Below are 17,854 nucleotides of genomic sequence, written 5' to 3'. Positions count from 1 at the left end.
AGCAAACATAATTGAATAGTAATTCGATAAAAAAAAATTGACTTTATTATGCTTATTAATTTCCTGTAAAACATGGCCCAAAATTTTAAAACCGCTGACTAGCCTATCTCTTACTCAGTCCACCCCTGATTCTATAAGAGGTCAATTCACTCTAATTTTTAAACTAACGAAGCTAAACGTGATCTGCTGAGCGTAAAATGTGCTATTAGGCATTTGTAAGACGGAGACAACAAATGTCTATGTAGTGTCCTCTTGAGGATTGCGACTGTTTACCATTAATTAAAAAATTTATCATAATTTACATGACCATTCATCCTACAACATGTACGATTGAAAGATCATATTTTATTACCCACACTTTGACATGTAAAAACATGATTAAGGTCTACAATGACCATATGGATTCTGGATTATGTATATTTAATACTAGTGATGGGCACTATCGAATAGTTAGAATAAACTATCGAATATCTATTCGAATGTTTTTAACAAAACGATTAGTAGTTTTTAATAAAAACTATTGAATAGTCTAAAAAACTATTGAATAGTTCGGTGGACTATTAGTGATGGGCACTATCGAATATTTTACACTATTTGATAGTTTGAATAATCATAAAAACTATTCGATAAATTATTTGAGTAAAAACTATTTGAATAAAAACTATTCAATAAACTACTATTCGATATATTAGAATAAAAACTATTCGATAAACTATTAGACTATTCAAACTATTTGACTATTCAAATTATTCGACTATTCAAACTATTAGAATAGTTTTCATATTCGAATAGGTTATGGATGACTATCGAATAGTTTGATAGTGACTTTCGATAGTTCCCATCACTACTTAATACTTAGACAGAAAAATCAAGATTTAAATTTAGTTTAAAATGTTGATGAATTTTCAAAAAATAAACATAACTTACAGTTCTTGTTTTAACATTTAATTAACTTTAGTTATATAATGTTTTTTTTACTTTTTAAGTATTAATTGTATTGATTAAATAATAATAAAGCGCATTATTTATGTTATATATTTTACATTTTATTAGAATTTGAACTTTACATACCCATGTTTATTTTATTAGATTAGTCCCAATTTTCATTGATTTTTAATCTAAAATATACAAATACTAAAATTGAATTTTTTTTACCTATTTGATATTTATTTTTAATCAATATACAGCAGTTAATTTCACTGAATATTTCTATCATACTCCGACATATAAATAAATAATGTAATTGATGAGTTTTTAATTTATTTGTTTTTTGTTACAAATTATGATCAATATAAATCATGATTTAATAATAATCCCTAATAGCATCTACAATGGTTATAATATTTGATTCCATGTTATCTTAAAAAATAATCCTGAGCACTTCTAAATCCATTATAATATTAAAACTCAACAAAACATTAAAAATTCAATTATTTGAATAACTTACAAATTCTCTTAAGGTATTGAATAATGATAAATCATCATTTGACCTGTAGGCTGGCAAAGAACCTATAATTTAATTATAAAAGAAAAAGATTAAAAAAAAATCTATAAACAAATCCTAATATTCATTTAAAAACTAAATGAATATAAAAGTTATGATTAGCGCTAGGCCAATTAATATTTTGTAGACAATACTCAATTCTCTATACTCGCCGCATGTTAAGATCATGACCAGTTGCGCATTCAAAACAACTTCCTCCTCCGCACCACTCATTGTAGTGACAACTCCCACTTTTATATATGGAACGCTTTGCGTGACAACAGAAACGTGTGTGTGTTAATAAAACAATTTAGAACTTACATTGTATTTGCAACAGTGCTATATAACTGTGAACAGATGTTTGGGGAATCAATCAAAAACCGGCTGTGCATAACGGACGCAGAAACGGTCTACCACCTGGTCATGATTTAACACACGGGGAGTATAGTAACTATTGTGTCAAATTTAAGCTGTATAGGTACCTCCCCTCCAATTAAGAATACATATTTTACAGTTTAAATAATTTTTATAATACCCATTTTTGATGCATACAACTAATAGCATGAGCACATGCTTCCTAATCTCTACTGGATATAACATCTTCGAAATCATTCACAAAAAAAATATGCAATATACCTTACCTGTGTTTTTTTTTAAAATTAAATGAAAAGGATTATCTTAACTTCCTCGTCTTCAATAAAATTTACTATAAATAGATACATAACTTATTATATTTCTTTAAAAACTTTTTAAAACTAAGTTTTAACTAAGTTTTACATAATTATAAGACTTCAAATATTCACTATTGAAGCACCTCCTATCCCCCCTTCATGTTTCCCCGTGTTGACCCATTAATAGTTAAAAAATAAATTATCAAATTTGGTTGATTTTTAAAGAACATGATTATTATTCCAGTAGAGTGTATTGTTGTGTGAAAAAATACATTGTCATCGGGGCCCTTAATACCAAATAAAACCAAATTGCATTTAATAAATAATAGTTTAAAATCTCAAGATATTCACTGATTACCTAAATTTAAGTTCTGAATTAAAATTGAATCTACATCTTTAGTATGAATTCCATCTCTTTCTTTTTGATAATCTTCCCATGCTGCATTTCTGTCATTTTCATCTAATTCTTCCGCTTCATTATTTTGTAATAATGAGTCATGTTCTAATATGTCCATTACAAGATCTTTGTGTTTCAATATTAACTCAGCCATTAAACGGTCCTACCAGAGTTCACAGAAAATATAAAAATATAAAATAATAGGTTACAAATAATTTTAAAAATAATTTAATAGGGTACCTTAGGTAAATTTAAAGTTGATTTCGGTTTAGTAGTATTTGGCTCAAATTCATAAAGTTCTTCCTGACATTTCAAATTAAAATGACGATCAATTTGATGTTCATCAACTACACGGAAAGCTGTAGATAATTTTGATATTTGACGTTCGTATATTTTTTGCTCCATTGTACCCTTATTACATTATAATACAAAATAATTAGATAATAGTTACATTAGTAAATTCAATTATTTTAATTAAAAAAATAATTTTGTACACAAATTAGTCTTTTTAAATAACTATCAATAAAAAATTTTCAATATAGATAGTTAATTTATTATTTATTATTCATCAAAAATTGATTAAAGGAAAAATCTATGGGAAAAACTATATATGATTTCTAGATTTAAAATAAATTTTAAAATAGATCAGTGGCGGTTTTGGGGGTGAGGCAAGTGAGGCACCGCCTCACTTGTAATTTTCAGGAAAATAAAAAATATTTGTTTCTTTAAATTTTGTATTATTTTGAATTTTGAATTTTAATTTATATAATTCAGACATTAAATGATTTAGAATTTAAGTTTAATAAACAGCAATATTGAATATTATTTTTTTGTATAGAACTTGTACAGTTGTACCTACAAACGCGAGAATGGCTACGCGTCACTGTAACGTAACTTATGAGCAATTATATAGCCGTTTCCATTTAATATTGCGCCCGGCACCGCAACCGCTAAAGCGCTGAGATCGACAGAGGCGGTAGCCGCCGTTGCCTATGTTTGTGCATGCGAGGTACGTCTACGCACACACATGTAATGTCATAAAATAGTGTGAATAGCGCATGCGCAGACCGCCGCCAGAGGCGACTAAAATCAACCGCTCAACAATATTATAAGGATTGGCAGCAGCCCCCCGGCCGCCGTGTATTGTATGCAGGTGGGCGCTGTTGTCTATTGACTCTATAGCACTGAATAATTTTTAATTGTAACTGGCTAATCTTTCCGCTCCATTTTGATAACCCATACCATTTAAAGAATACATTAACATAATATTTGGTTCTTGTGTAGAGTAATAGTGTATTTACTATTTAATATTTTTCCGCCTCATGTAAAATTGCATGTCAAAACCGCCACTGAAATAGATTAACCATTAAAGGTGAATACCGAAATTATTTTATAAAAATTTTAAAAACAGTCAAAATATCAACACTGGAAAAAAATAATTAATTCAAGAACATTAAAAAAAAATGGACTTCTACGATGTAGAAATTGCATTACTCCTAACTATGAATAAAGTCTTCATTACGTATTTGTTATTATATTTACCTCAGAAATTAATCTATAAATGTAACATGGTTTTTTTTGTCCAAATCTAAACACACGAAATATACTCTGAACATTAAGAGATGGATTCCATGTCACGTCAAAAATAATAACTCGATTAGCACCAATTAGATTAATACCTAAATTAAAAGCTTTTGTCGACAATAATAAAAGACGCATTCTGAAAATAAATTATTCCATAATTAGGTAAATAGTTAATATTATAATTATAATTTGTTTTTATGATTGGGTTAAAAAAATATATACTTAGTATTTGTTATATCATTAAATCGTTCACAAAAATCTTCTCTTGTTCTTGAATTAGCTGAACCATCAATTCTATAAAAATCTACACCATGGGTCCATGATTTACCATAAGGACCTCCATCATCATCTATATCTTCAGCATTTTCCAAAAAATCTTGAATGAGATCAAGAGTTAATAATGACTGACTGAACAATAACCTATATCAAATTAAAAGATTTGATTAAAGTCTCAAACAAAACAATTGTTTTTTAATTGATGCTATATACTGGACTCTTGCTATAAGCAAAAAATGGGAAAAACTTATTTTCCAGTATTTACCGTATTCAGATAGACTACATAGTAAATAGTAGCAAGGCTATAGATTTATTTTTAGCTTAATATAAAAGTTATATGTACACTTTATCACCAATGTCTTCACATTCTTGAAGTATTGAAAACATCATTATGAACTTGGAATACGGGTACACCGATTCCATTTCAGCTCTTGATACTAATGGTTTCCACCAGTCAGTGTAATGCTTATCTGTGTTCTTATCGTTTGGCAAGTCAAAACCTGGAACTGGCATCCCTCAACAAAATTAATAAATTAGAAAAATCATAAATCCATTAATATTAATTAATATATTAGGAATGGATGATTTTGATTTTGAAACAGTTATAACATGAAATTTAAATCCATTTTGAATTGAAGTGTATTTTTTTAATTTTTTTTGTGCCTGTCATCACCTTTTAGAACAGTAAAAGTGCTTAGATTTTCTTCAACAGTATTTTTTCTGGTAGGAAAGTGAATCTAGTTGATACTTAGGAGGGGGGGGGGGTCAAAAGTAATTTTCCAGTTCAAAAGCGCCGTGAACAACAAAAGAAAAATTAAGGAAAAACAGGAATTTTTGCGCATAATCGAATTTTTACTAAATCGATTATGGTTTTCGGTGTAACTCTAAAACAAATGACCGTAGATCCATGAAATTTTTACTGAATATTTATATTAACATTTTCTATACACCTTGTCATTTTCAAATTTTGACTTATTTTCAGTTTCCAATTTTTTTAGTTTTTTATTGTATAAATATCAATAAAATTTTATTTGTAGGGTAAAAAAGCTTGAAAATTTAATCGAAGGCTCCTAATATATTGTTTCAAAGACCGATGAAAAATATTAAGAATCCATGGTCACAATTTTTTTTATAAGCATTTTAAGTTCAAATATTGACCAAATATGCAAAATTTACAAAAATTTGCAAATTATTTTGAGTTAGAAAATCATAAAAATTTTTCTTTTTAAATTTAAGATTTGAAAATGTAATACAAGATTCCGCATAAGTTTTTAAATATTAATCAAAAAAAAAAAATGTCTACAAGCAAATCAAATTAAATTTTTATGAGCATTTGAAATTCATATTTTTACAAGATATTATCACTTGATTTCTCATGTATCGATTTTGTTATTTTGTTGTAGTTCAAAAACGAATAACTGTAGATACATGAAAATTTCACTGAATGTTCATTTAATCAATTCCTATACTTGATAAAATTTTCAAAATATGTTGACTCTTTATGATCTGTTTATGGACATTGTCAGTTTTTAATATTTTTAGTTTTTTTTTTTTTCTATAATTGTTAATAAAGTTTTACTGATATACTGTTACAATAGCAGTTTATGTTCTAAACAGTAGTAATTTGCTTACTAATCAAAAATAAATTGTTATCTTTTTTACTTTAAACTTATTTACCTATACATATGACATAATTTAAAATATAATGTTAAATATGAGACTAGGATATTTTACAATAATTTTTTACAAGTATTTTAAAGTTAGAGAAAGAATTTATATTAACAATACATATCTATTATTTATTTATTTATTTACATGTTACAGACTTTAAAGCTGGAGCCCAATTTAAAAATATACATTTTGATATTCAATATTGATTAGCATAATATAATATTTGGCAGATTATAACGTAAAAATTATTTTTGAGGAGTATTAATTTGCATGTTTCATTATTTGGATAAGTGTTTCAGTGAGAAAAATTAAAAAATATTTTCAAATTTGTTTTATAGTTTTAATCTATATTGTTGAGTCTATTTTTTCATTTGTTTAGAAAAAACTTTTATTTAGCACAGCAGTATTATTTCACATATAAAAATGAAACTTACTTTCAACTTCATCAACAGAATTTGAATTATCATCAACATCACTACTGTCACCAGCTACAAAACGTGATTCTGCAACCTTCAATTTTTGTTTCTAAAACCATAATATTTTGGTTTGTTATATGAATCAAACAAATTAAAATTATATTTATACTTCTTGTTTTGATTCTATTCGTTTTAAGTATAACGCTAACAGTTTAGGATGGGTCCAAACCATTTGAAGCATATGGTAATTACTAAATAATTCTGATTGTCTGTATTCATTCAAATATTTCTGGTATAGTTCTATTTGTTTATCAGCCATCTTCAAATAAATTACATATTCATGCTTAGTAGGTAAGAAAGGGGTAAGAACACTATAGTCAAATCTCTAAAAAAAAAAAAAAAAAAAATATTTAATTAATAACATTACTATACAGTGGAACCTTGATAAGTCTATGTCCTTAATGGACCAAAATAAATCCAATTCCCTAGCCTAATCCAACATAACCAAACTTTACTCTTCAGTAAGTCAAAATTCTCGACAAGTGGAAAAAAATTAATTTCCCTTGAATATCAACTCATCAAGACTCCACTGTATTTCAAAACATAATAAACCTTAGAATTTTTAGACGTCTTCTATAACATATATTATGTAATTTAAAATAAAATTAATAAAGAATACCTGTACAAATCCTTCAAGCATTCTATGTAAGACATGAGATCTTCGCTTCATAATTTTTACATCTCTTACATTTGAATCAGAGTATTGTCCATTAGTAATTGGATTTATAAAACGGTTAGTAAAATCTTTTATTGATCCTAATAAATTTGGTCGGATAAAATCAACCATACAATGATCTATACAACAAAAAATAAACTTAGTGTTCTTAAACAAGGATTTAATTTTAAATGTCAACCTAATATAAACATATTTTAAATATTATTATTAATATTTACATTAATATGTAAACAAATAATAATTTTATTTTAGTTTTAGAATGATGAATGCAGCTTGATTTATTGATTCATTTTTTACTTTACAATAGTAGCATGTCTCTATTTATTAGCCAGCATCATTAGGAGTAAAGACAAGAGGTCACAACTGTATCACAGAGTATGTAAATAAAATTGTTCTCTTAGATAGAACAGCAAAAAATAAAATAAAAACAACTAAACCAATATTTGGTATTTAAATTTTTTTTGCTAATAAATACACGCTATGAAGCATACATATTTCTATTGAAATTCTTGTGTTAATTTTTATGGCACAAACAATGGTATATCTAAGACTTTTATAGCATCATTAATTTTTGAAATAAAAGCAAAATATTTATTATTACGGTAATTTCATATAAACAATACAATTAATCGTAGAATAAACATTTGTCAGCATGCCCAGGCAATATCCCTATTTATATTCCTAAGGGTAAAAATCGCCAATAGTTTTTATCAGGAATAATTCCTGATAATTGCAAGCACACCATTCTTACTCTTCAGAGTGATAACTCATAACTAATATATAACAACAGTTTTATTTATCACTTATTATTAGGGTTCAGGGGACATTAAAAATCATGGAAATATGTAGAAAAAATTGTTGAAATATGTAGCTACATTTTTATATTATTTTTAAAAAATGCATAAAACAAATACAATTTTGGAAATAAAAAACTCAAAAATAAATAGGCAAGTGCATAAACATAATAAAAATAATTTATACTTGGGTTTATCAATTTGAATATATGATGGATAGTGGACACTATTTCATGTTTTAGGCATTTTTAAACTATCGTGAAATAAAACAACTTAATTTTTAAAAATACTGGCATATGTACTGGATTAATAAATAACGAATAAGATAATATGCACTATTTGCACACTAAGATAAACAAACACATACTGATTTTCATTTTTTCCTACAATTTAGAATCTAGATGTCAATTAGTTTTGCCATAAATACTCATCTTACATGCCGACGTATCATATGCGCAAATAGGGGGGATTTAGTGGCCAAGCCTCCACCAACAACTTTGAGAGTCCTCCCAAACATTTTCTGAATTTTTTTTAAACTTTTTCAATATTATAATAATAATTGCCTAATGATGCTGGGTTTCAGGCTTCAGCCTAAAGGTACGGTTTCTTAGCCACGGCTGGCCACAACGACTGTTTTGCTATGGAACAGCATTATAGCCGCTGCGACTAGCCGTAGCTAGGAAACCGTACCTTAACGCTATTTGTGCCTATGGTACCTACCCAAACATAATATTTCTTAATGTTATCCAAATATGATAACCCAGAAATTGTACATACGTAATAAAAAAGAATGCGAAAAATTCACAAATTGCTAAAAATTGTTCAAATATGCACTCTTACTAAAAATATGAGAAAATATGCAGAAATATGCAAATTCAAACTTTGTATTTAATTTAGCCATTTCATAAGAACATATTTATAACTTACTTAGAATAAACAAAAACCACTATGAAAGAAAACATGCAAATGTAAGAATTCCCAAATCCTACTTATTATAAATATTTTGAATTTGCTGTTTAAATAATCATATTGTAAACTTATAAGAAGCCATGTGTAAATGAAATACATACATTCTCTTAAATTATTTTGTAATGGTGTTCCAGTTAAGACAATTCTTCGAAGTGTTTTAATACGATTAACTGATTTAGATATTGCAGTGCTATGATTTTTTAATATATGTCCTTCATCACATATGACCAAATCTGGTCCTGGATCAACAAGACCTTCAGAGATAGTAGGGAACTTGTCAATATTCTTATAATTGACAACTGATCTAAACAATTGATAGCTTGTAACTAATACACCATGGTCTCTCTTCCATTCATCTACAATGTTCTTTCGACCTTCATATGTTTTTGAACTAAAATTAAAACAATTTAAGTTTAAAAAACATAAACTAATTCATAACATTTTAGTATTCTTACTCAGTAAAGTTAAGTACCAAAAAATTTTTTTCTTCATCAATATCTTGTAACCATTTATGAAACTCCTTACACCAATTTTCAATGGTTGCATTAGGAGTAATAACTAATACTGTTTTAATGCCAGTCTCTGGGTATCTAAATAATGTATGAACCAAAGCTATAATCTGAAAAAAATGTTAGATTAAATATTTCATGGTGGATATAGATACTTATAATAGAAAGTATTGCCTTTATCAATTGGTTGTGAATATGAATAAGGTAAATTTAATTCACATAAATTATTAATATTATCTTTTCCTTTTTATATAATATGTAAGAATAATAAACTAATAATTTATTTATCTTGTTAGGAGAACGTTATGCCACATGTATTCTATGTATAACAAAATATGTACACCATACCAAATGTTGTTCAGCAGAACTCGTGTATAGTTTTAATATTATAGTAAATTGACCGATTTTCAAATTTAATAGTAAGAATAATATCATCTGTATTAATAATATATATTTGTTACTTTAATTTAAAAGCGAGATGTGAGCATATTTAGAACTCACTATAAAATTAAAATATAAAATATTGACAGAAATGTTGTATGTTTGTAAGACAGAAACAATGAAAGCAAGCATCACATCCTCTTATTTTTATGTACAGTGAAAATATACTAAAACTCATTCATAGAAACGATATATTGAGATGCAATTAATGGGGATACTCACTTAATTAAACACGTATATTAAACTTTAACATTCATTATAACCACATTTACTTTTTTTTTAAAGAAAATGTTTTGGGGATCAATTGATTAAAATAAAATAAATATTATATTTAGATACCATTTAGTTAATAGCTTATGTATAAACTTAAAATATTGAATGAATAGTAGTGCATACTTGTAGAGTTTTACCTAGACCCATACAATGAGCTAAGATTGATCCATTTCCTTTATGTTCTTTTATTCGTGCCAGCGATTCAAATACAGAATTCCACAAAAATTTTATTCCTTCCACCTAAATTAATTTTATACTGTCTAATTAAATCAAAACATTTTATTTCTTAGTATGTATAAGTCTACTAACCTGATGAGGTTTGAGAAATTTAACAAGATCTGGATGAACTATAACAAGTTCTTCCAATGTATTTACATCAAAATCTAATACCAATTTTTTACATGATTCCATTGGTGCTGGGAGATTACATAATTTATTGTACTAAAATATTTAAACAAACAGTTAAATTAAATTTGTATTAAAACATTAAGTTAATGATACACATGCCTCTTTTTGACGTTTTTCAATACGCTTCATACGTATTACTTCTTCTTTTAAAGCATTTTGGGTTACTTCGCTCAGTTCATCTTTTTTTTTCATTTTACGAATATTTTTTCGTCCTTTTTTTGGTAACTAAATAAACAAAACACAACACTTTTAAAATTAACAACATTTTATACATTTATTTATATACAAATAAACATAAAAAAAAGTTCTAGAAAAATATTATTACTTAAAAGCATTCTAGGGGTGCCTGAAACCATAACAATTTCAGATTTTGTTGCTCTAAATTAGTTTTAGAACTTACTTCCTAATATATATCTACAAATACCATACAACTATATACAAATTAGGATAACTATTAACTTTAAACTTTTTGAAATGTTGTCTATTAACGTAACTTAACTTCATTAAAAATTATCATTAACTTTCCCAGGTTTGAAAATAAGTGCGGGGGAAGCAGGGGATATGGCCATTGAAGTATTCATTTTCTTAAAGCATTAAGTTATTGTTATTTAAAAATATTAAACTTACATGATGATTATGTGATGCATCACTGTTATCAGAATCACTTGCTTCTTCAGAATCTTCATTAGATACTTGCCTTCTTTAAAATTAAAATAAAACATAGATAAGTATTTAACAAAAAATTAAATGATTTGAAAACTAACATTCTTCTACGTTTTTTAACAAGTATAGGAGATGAATCCTCATTTGAACTGCTGCTGCTGTTGCTACTAGTCAAGTCAAAATAGCTAGTTTTATCAATATCATTTTTGGTTCTTTTTTTTGGTGTTTTTTTGAAAAACTTTGATGAAGAATCTGAATCTTTAGACGAGTTAGATTCTAAGAGCTTCCTATATATAAAAAAAATTACATTTTTATAAAAATTACTATCTTACTAACTATACCAAGATATTAAAATTAGTAAGTCACTGTAATGTATGTTTAATTTGATATCAATGATATACCATGGCATACGAAAAACAACCCTGAGCGAATATGGTCTATCAGCCTATGTTACTATATACATTTTATTATGTACTAGTCGGGGGCACAACAAATGAGCATTGGCCCTTTGCCCTTTTACAGTGTAACCATTGGTTCTCAAATTTTACTGTAGTGCTGTGATACCTTAACTTAAATCATCATGTATTTTAAAATAAATCAATTATAACAATAAAGGTAGCCTTACAATATAAAAAATATAAATATAATAACATCCATATTATATATAATTTGATATTTCAAATATTTTTAATGATTTTATTAGGTACTATTGGCAAATAGGTTGAATTAATTTTTGATGAAAACATTGCATTTGAAAATGTCATTGTGTGTATAATTAACAATAATATAGTTTAAAAGTTTTATGTACCTACGAATAATATTTTTAAATTCCAACAAGATAACTAAAAGAGTTATTCCTCATTTAAATATCTAATTTTGTCCAAATTTGAACTTCAAATACTTTAAAAAAAAAATTGTTTGTCAATTTTAAACATTTAAATGCAGTCGTATCAATAACTTGAATCTCGAGTTATTTAAAAATAAACTTATGTATTTTTTAAGTTATATACCACAAACACAACTTAAAAATATATTCAAGTGGCAAGAAAAAAATTTAAGTAAATGAGGTTTTCGAGTAATCAAGACAATCTTAGTACTTCGAGCCTTGATTTAAAATTTTTAAAGAAAAATTTACCAATAACAAATTGTATAAGAAATATTAAGAATATATTTCTTAGAAAAAAAAACTATATTTTAGATTCTGAGCGGAGCGATGAATGTAGTGATTTTACAATGATGAATGTTTTTTTTAAATGTTTTGTTTTTTGTGTCATCATCGTTTGGGGTAGTAAAACTGCTTCGAATTTCTTTGACAGCAACTTGTACGTTGAGAAAGTGATTCTAGTTAGTGCATTAAGGGACGTCAAAATTTAAAATTCCCAGTAATTTTCAAAAGGGCAGGAAAAACAACAACAATTAAGGAAAAATGGGAATTTTTAGGCAAATTCAGTTTTCTGCAAAATCGATTTTGGTTTTCGATGTAACTCTAAAACAAATTACCGTATATACATGAAATTTTCACTGGTTGTTTATATTCTCATTTTCTATAAACAATAAAATGTTTAATAAAATGTCATACGATGACGCAAAAAAAATCATAAATGAGCGCACAAATATAAATGGCAAAAAATTTGGAACTTACAAAACACCAAATTAAATGAAATAAAAAGAGACATACATCGTTGGACAAACCCTAACATCAACCGTAAAGAAGATACTGTTCTCAATAAACTCCGTACTGGTCACACCAGAATTACTCACGGCTTCCTGATGGCAAGAGAGGAACCCCCCTATGTTAAACCTGCGGAACCTTGTTAACCGTCAAACATATAATAGCACTGTTTAATGTTCAACCAAGAACGGGCCACACATAAGATATCCTACAACCTAGACTCTTCACTCGGACCCAATCAAGAAAAAAACTTTGATTTAATAAAGTTTATGAAACAAACTAAATTGTTCAATTTTATATGAAAAAAAAAAAATGTTTATAATTTAGTTTTCAATTAATGTAATAATCTTTATTTGTAACTAATGGCCTTTGTTGTCGATGTTATTTTTGAGATCAATAAAAAAAAAAAATGGTTAACTTAAAACATTTTCAGTTTCCAATTTTATTAATTTTTTTTTCTATGAATGTCAATAAAATGTTATTTGTTGCGTAAAAAGCTTGAAAATTTAATACAAGGCTCCTACTATATTGTTAGAATGACAATTGAAAAATATTAAAAATCTAGGCACAATTCCTGTTTTGCCTTAATTTTGTATTTTTTCTTGATGCTTTTGAAAACAACTGGAAATCTTTTACTTTTGAGCCACCAAAGTACAAACTAGATTTAGGTACTTTCCTACTAGAAGAAATGTTCAAGTAGGAAATCAAAGTATTTTTATTAACTCTCCCACACCCCCTCCCTACCAAAAAAATAATGACACATCATTGTAAAATCAATTTTTCGCAATTTGATTGCTCACAATCAATAGAAAATTTTAACCATCTAAAAATTGTTTATCAAAATTATTTCATGTATAGTAAATGTTGATAAGGGGAAGACCGTGAATGCGATAGGAGGATATTTTAAAAGAAAATGTGAAACGTTTGGGAGGAGGGTCTAAGTGGAGGATTAAAGCTTTAGAAAGAGAAAAATTGAGGATTGGCCTTGAGTCGTTATAGTCCTAAGGGCCCAATAAACCTAAAAAGAAAGAAGAAATTTGATATGAATATTTGGTTGAGACTTTATGTTTATTTCTTTACAAAAAATTTGGTTTTGTCAAGAGCCGGTAATGTGTAGAACATTCCAGTTTTCATACTGTTTTTTTGTAATATTAACAAGAAAAGTACTGTGATTTAAATATTTTGACAAATATTAAGAACCAAATAACATGATAGACCTAAAAAAAATAGCAAAATATTTTAAGACTAAACTATTACATTCCTAGCTCGGTTTAGAACCTAAAATTATGATTAACTACAAATTATTTATTTTGTATCAACTATAATTAAAACAATACCTTTTTGTTCCTTTTGTTTTTGTTTTGCCTTTAAAATTAAAATCGCTATCACTATCACTTGTTGATGATATTTTAAGTGGAGATAGTTGTCTTGAACGAGTAACAATAGTAGTATTATTATGTATATCTGATATATCTATCAAATCCTAAAATGCAATGTAATTTAAATATTTAATATCAATACATATAATATACCAATAAAACTTACAGAAATGTCTTTGTTTTCTGATTGATCAGATTCAAACATAGAATCCATATTATTAATCTCCGATTGAGACTTTTTGTAATGATCAATACTACGTCTTTTACAAGCAGTTAAGCATGCATTTATCACATCTTCAATACAGCTATTATCTGAAAAAAAAAATATAATATTTTTAAAACATTCAAATCTGTACTAATTTAAAGAAGACACTGTTAATATGCTATACTAAAGAAATTCTAAATTAATCAAGACATTTATTTGAAAAAATTCACATTTTGATTAAAAGTGGAAACTTAAAAGTAAGAAAACTAATAACCCAAAATTAAGTTTACTAAACAATGAAAACAATTGCGGAAATTTGATGCATTTGGATTATAATTCAATAAAGTGTATATTATTATAATTACATGACAAACTGGGGAAAACGTCAAATAATTAATCAAACTAATAATAGGCATACATTTAGAGACTAGATGTGTAATGGCTTCTTGTATTTATCAAAATAAATATTATTTCTATCAATTTACTTAAATATAGTATTAATATAAAAATGTCAACTATTTTTTTTTTTTTTATTGATCATTAAGCCCGACAACTATGACCATTAGCTGTTTTTGTTTTTTTTTTTTTGGTTTGTTTGTAGGGGAGGGTACTGTAGTTTTGGCAGATTTTTTAGTGGGCACCCGTAGGTATCTGCCTTGCCTGGGTTGGAGATGAAGGCACTTGTTCTCCGGACACCGTGACTTACCCGAAGAAAAATGCCGACCAGTAACCAAGAATCTAGCCGGCAACGGCAGCGCCGCAACCGACGCCTTAGACCGCTCGGCCACCTCGTCCCCCTCAATTATTTTAAAATAATTATAAAATACAATGGAGCATTCTTATTAAGTGTTAAAGAGACAGTATAACATCCGACTTGCCTTCCAGTACTTCAGGGGCCAACAAAAATGTATTAAGACTACAGAGGCTACTGAACGAAAAAAATACTTTTTAGTATATGTCTAGAATGTTCTAGTGCAGTGGTCCCACTAGTGGCCCACAAATCCTGTTTTTTTTTTTTAAATATAGTTATTACATTTATTTTATTACAATAGTCAGTTTATTTTATAATAAATATAATTCAATAATTACCACTTTCATCAACATTGTTGTCTTCAGTGATAATCTGAGGTATTTCTACAGAATTTTTGATTTCAGTAAAAATACCTTTTACTGATTCTAGAGAATTTTCTTCATTTGGAGAATCATTATCAGTATCTAAAAAAAAAAATGAGTTTATAAACACCTAAATAACTATTTACACAACATTAACAAATAATCAATCTTGCAACAGATTTTCAAAAAGTGATATTTTTATATTTAAGAATCTAAAAAGAGAGAAGAATCTGGTGATACGGCAATATCTCTTAACAAATCTCAATAAATAAAAAAATTTAATTAATTATTTGAATTCGTCAGTAGTCTTTGAGAAAATAATAAGGAGAAATATAAACAAAAACTATTTTTAATATTAACAGATATCCTAACAATTATTGGATAAATCATGCATTAGTGGTTTAGTTCAGTGGTGTGTAACCAGGCAGTGGCATATTTAGGAATTTTGCTAAGGGGGTTGGGGGGGATGAAATATATAATAATAGGTACACCCATAAATACGTACATGATATACATTTTTAAAATCACCTAACTTATTGAGGTTAGTGTGGATCAAGGCGAAATAAGAATTAATACAAATTGTAACTAACGCCAATCCCGTGTTTAATACGATAAACAAATAAAAAAGTTATCATACAAAATCCCGTTTTCTATTATTTTGGATGCTCAGTTCATTGATAACCTCATCTGGCATGATTATTGTATTGATCGGTGACATGTCAATAAAGCCAACAAATTAAGGGCCAGTGTTACAATAGTTAAACTAATGTTAAACCACAAAATTCAACCGGTAAAATCAGTGGGTTAAGCATAACCGAGTTTAAACTATGATTGTAAAACGGGCCCTTAGTCAGTTCTAATAAACAAAGTATAAAATAATTACTACTTAATTTATAGTTATTATTCAATATTAGATAGGAAAATTGATAAAACATTTACTTCTATCATACCATTCATTAGAAAGAATTAATACTTAATAAAAAATTGAAAAACATCATTCAGGTGTAACAGTTGATACGGGCAAAGTACAAAATATTTTCAAGAGTTCATGAATATTTGTATAAAACTCTTTATCACAAACATCTAAAGCATGTAACCCAAGGTGCATGGGCAGAAATCTGTAGGAGCTTGAGGACACTAAGCCCCTCCCCACCAGAAGTTCAAAGTACTTAGCCCCTCTGGCCCACAACATTTTAAAGTGACTAAATAATAAATATAAAATAATTGTTATAACTGTAAAATTCATATTTAATAGCTGAATTAAAAAATAAATTAAAAAAAAATATTCTGTGATAAAAATTAAATTAATTTCATAAAATTTCCTAACTATAATTATAATAACTTGGGACGATCGTAATCTAATTTTTAATTATTATCTACATTCTACACAGGCACACAGTTGTAGATACCTACAAAGTAAACTTATTCTAATTTGTTAGTATAAAATTAATATTGGTTGGTCATTATTTCTTGAGAGCAAAGCAAGTGGCTTAGTAAAATGGGGGTAGTTAAGTATGTTACTTATACATTTTGTACAAGGTACCTCTTATGGATTTGCAGACATTGTTTGAACCCTTAAACGGCCATTGGTTATAATTTTAAATTAAGATTAAATGACTTAATAATTTCTGTTTAGAATACTTCTAAAATTTTAAAGATAAGACGTATAATTTTGTTTGTATTTAATTATGATCAAATTGTTTAGTCGAACTTTGTAAATTATCTTGTTGAAATAAATAATTGCGAGCGGCTCTAGTACAGTGGTACCTATAGGTGTAATGAGCATATAATGTTCAGCCCCCCTCCCCCCCCCCACCACAGTAATTTCACCAAATTTCTGCTTATGCCAAGATGAATACAATTTTTTTAGTCACTAACTACACTTCAGTCACTAAAAATAAACCCATGCACTTGGTAAATCTACAGTCTTCATGGTAATTTTGTTTGGCATAATTCTAGTTTAGCAACCTATCGATTTTTAAATTTTTTTTTTTCAAAATATGTGTTTGAGGGTGCTTTATAAGAATGTAAAAAAAAAAGCCCGGGCAAACTTCGTTTTGAAGTTATTGATGAAAAACTACAAAATCTGAATTTTTTCGTTACGCGCATTTTTTTTAAAATAAATACTTAAAATAGAATATTTTTAAATTTTTTTTTCAAAATGTGATGTTTTTAACGCTTAATAGATTGGTGA

The 17,854-nt window shown here is 27.2% G+C and overlaps 1 protein-coding gene across 1 annotated transcript in view; it reads right to left on the bottom strand.

Moving 5' to 3' along the window:
- The window catches only part of LOC100159306 (transcriptional regulator ATRX homolog), a 33,126-nt gene that overhangs the window by 1,809 nt on the left and 13,463 nt on the right, over positions 1 to 17,854 (bottom strand). Inside the window, exons 9-27 of the mRNA XM_029486408.1 lie at positions 15,637 to 15,762; positions 14,509 to 14,654; positions 14,301 to 14,446; positions 11,393 to 11,578; positions 11,256 to 11,328; positions 10,728 to 10,853; positions 10,530 to 10,661; positions 10,344 to 10,460; positions 9,453 to 9,616; positions 9,099 to 9,388; positions 7,178 to 7,353; positions 6,668 to 6,883; positions 6,517 to 6,607; positions 4,755 to 4,926; positions 4,358 to 4,555; positions 4,094 to 4,271; positions 2,792 to 2,962; positions 2,513 to 2,714; positions 1,448 to 1,509 (exon numbers count right to left, since the gene is read on the bottom strand). Of these exons, the coding sequence (XP_029342268.1) occupies positions 1,448 to 1,509; positions 2,513 to 2,714; positions 2,792 to 2,962; positions 4,094 to 4,271; positions 4,358 to 4,555; positions 4,755 to 4,926; positions 6,517 to 6,607; positions 6,668 to 6,883; positions 7,178 to 7,353; positions 9,099 to 9,388; positions 9,453 to 9,616; positions 10,344 to 10,460; positions 10,530 to 10,661; positions 10,728 to 10,853; positions 11,256 to 11,328; positions 11,393 to 11,578; positions 14,301 to 14,446; positions 14,509 to 14,654; positions 15,637 to 15,762 (2,972 nt within the window). The remainder of the gene's footprint in view (positions 1 to 1,447; positions 1,510 to 2,512; positions 2,715 to 2,791; positions 2,963 to 4,093; positions 4,272 to 4,357; positions 4,556 to 4,754; positions 4,927 to 6,516; positions 6,608 to 6,667; positions 6,884 to 7,177; positions 7,354 to 9,098; positions 9,389 to 9,452; positions 9,617 to 10,343; positions 10,461 to 10,529; positions 10,662 to 10,727; positions 10,854 to 11,255; positions 11,329 to 11,392; positions 11,579 to 14,300; positions 14,447 to 14,508; positions 14,655 to 15,636; positions 15,763 to 17,854) is intronic.

Source organism: Acyrthosiphon pisum, chromosome A1 (genome assembly GCF_005508785.2).
Source record: "Acyrthosiphon pisum isolate AL4f chromosome A1, pea_aphid_22Mar2018_4r6ur, whole genome shotgun sequence".
NCBI classification, from domain to species: Eukaryota; Metazoa; Arthropoda; class Insecta; order Hemiptera; family Aphididae; genus Acyrthosiphon; species Acyrthosiphon pisum.
Note: the sequence above shows the minus strand (reverse complement) of the source record. Positions and strands in the feature narration are given on the sequence as shown.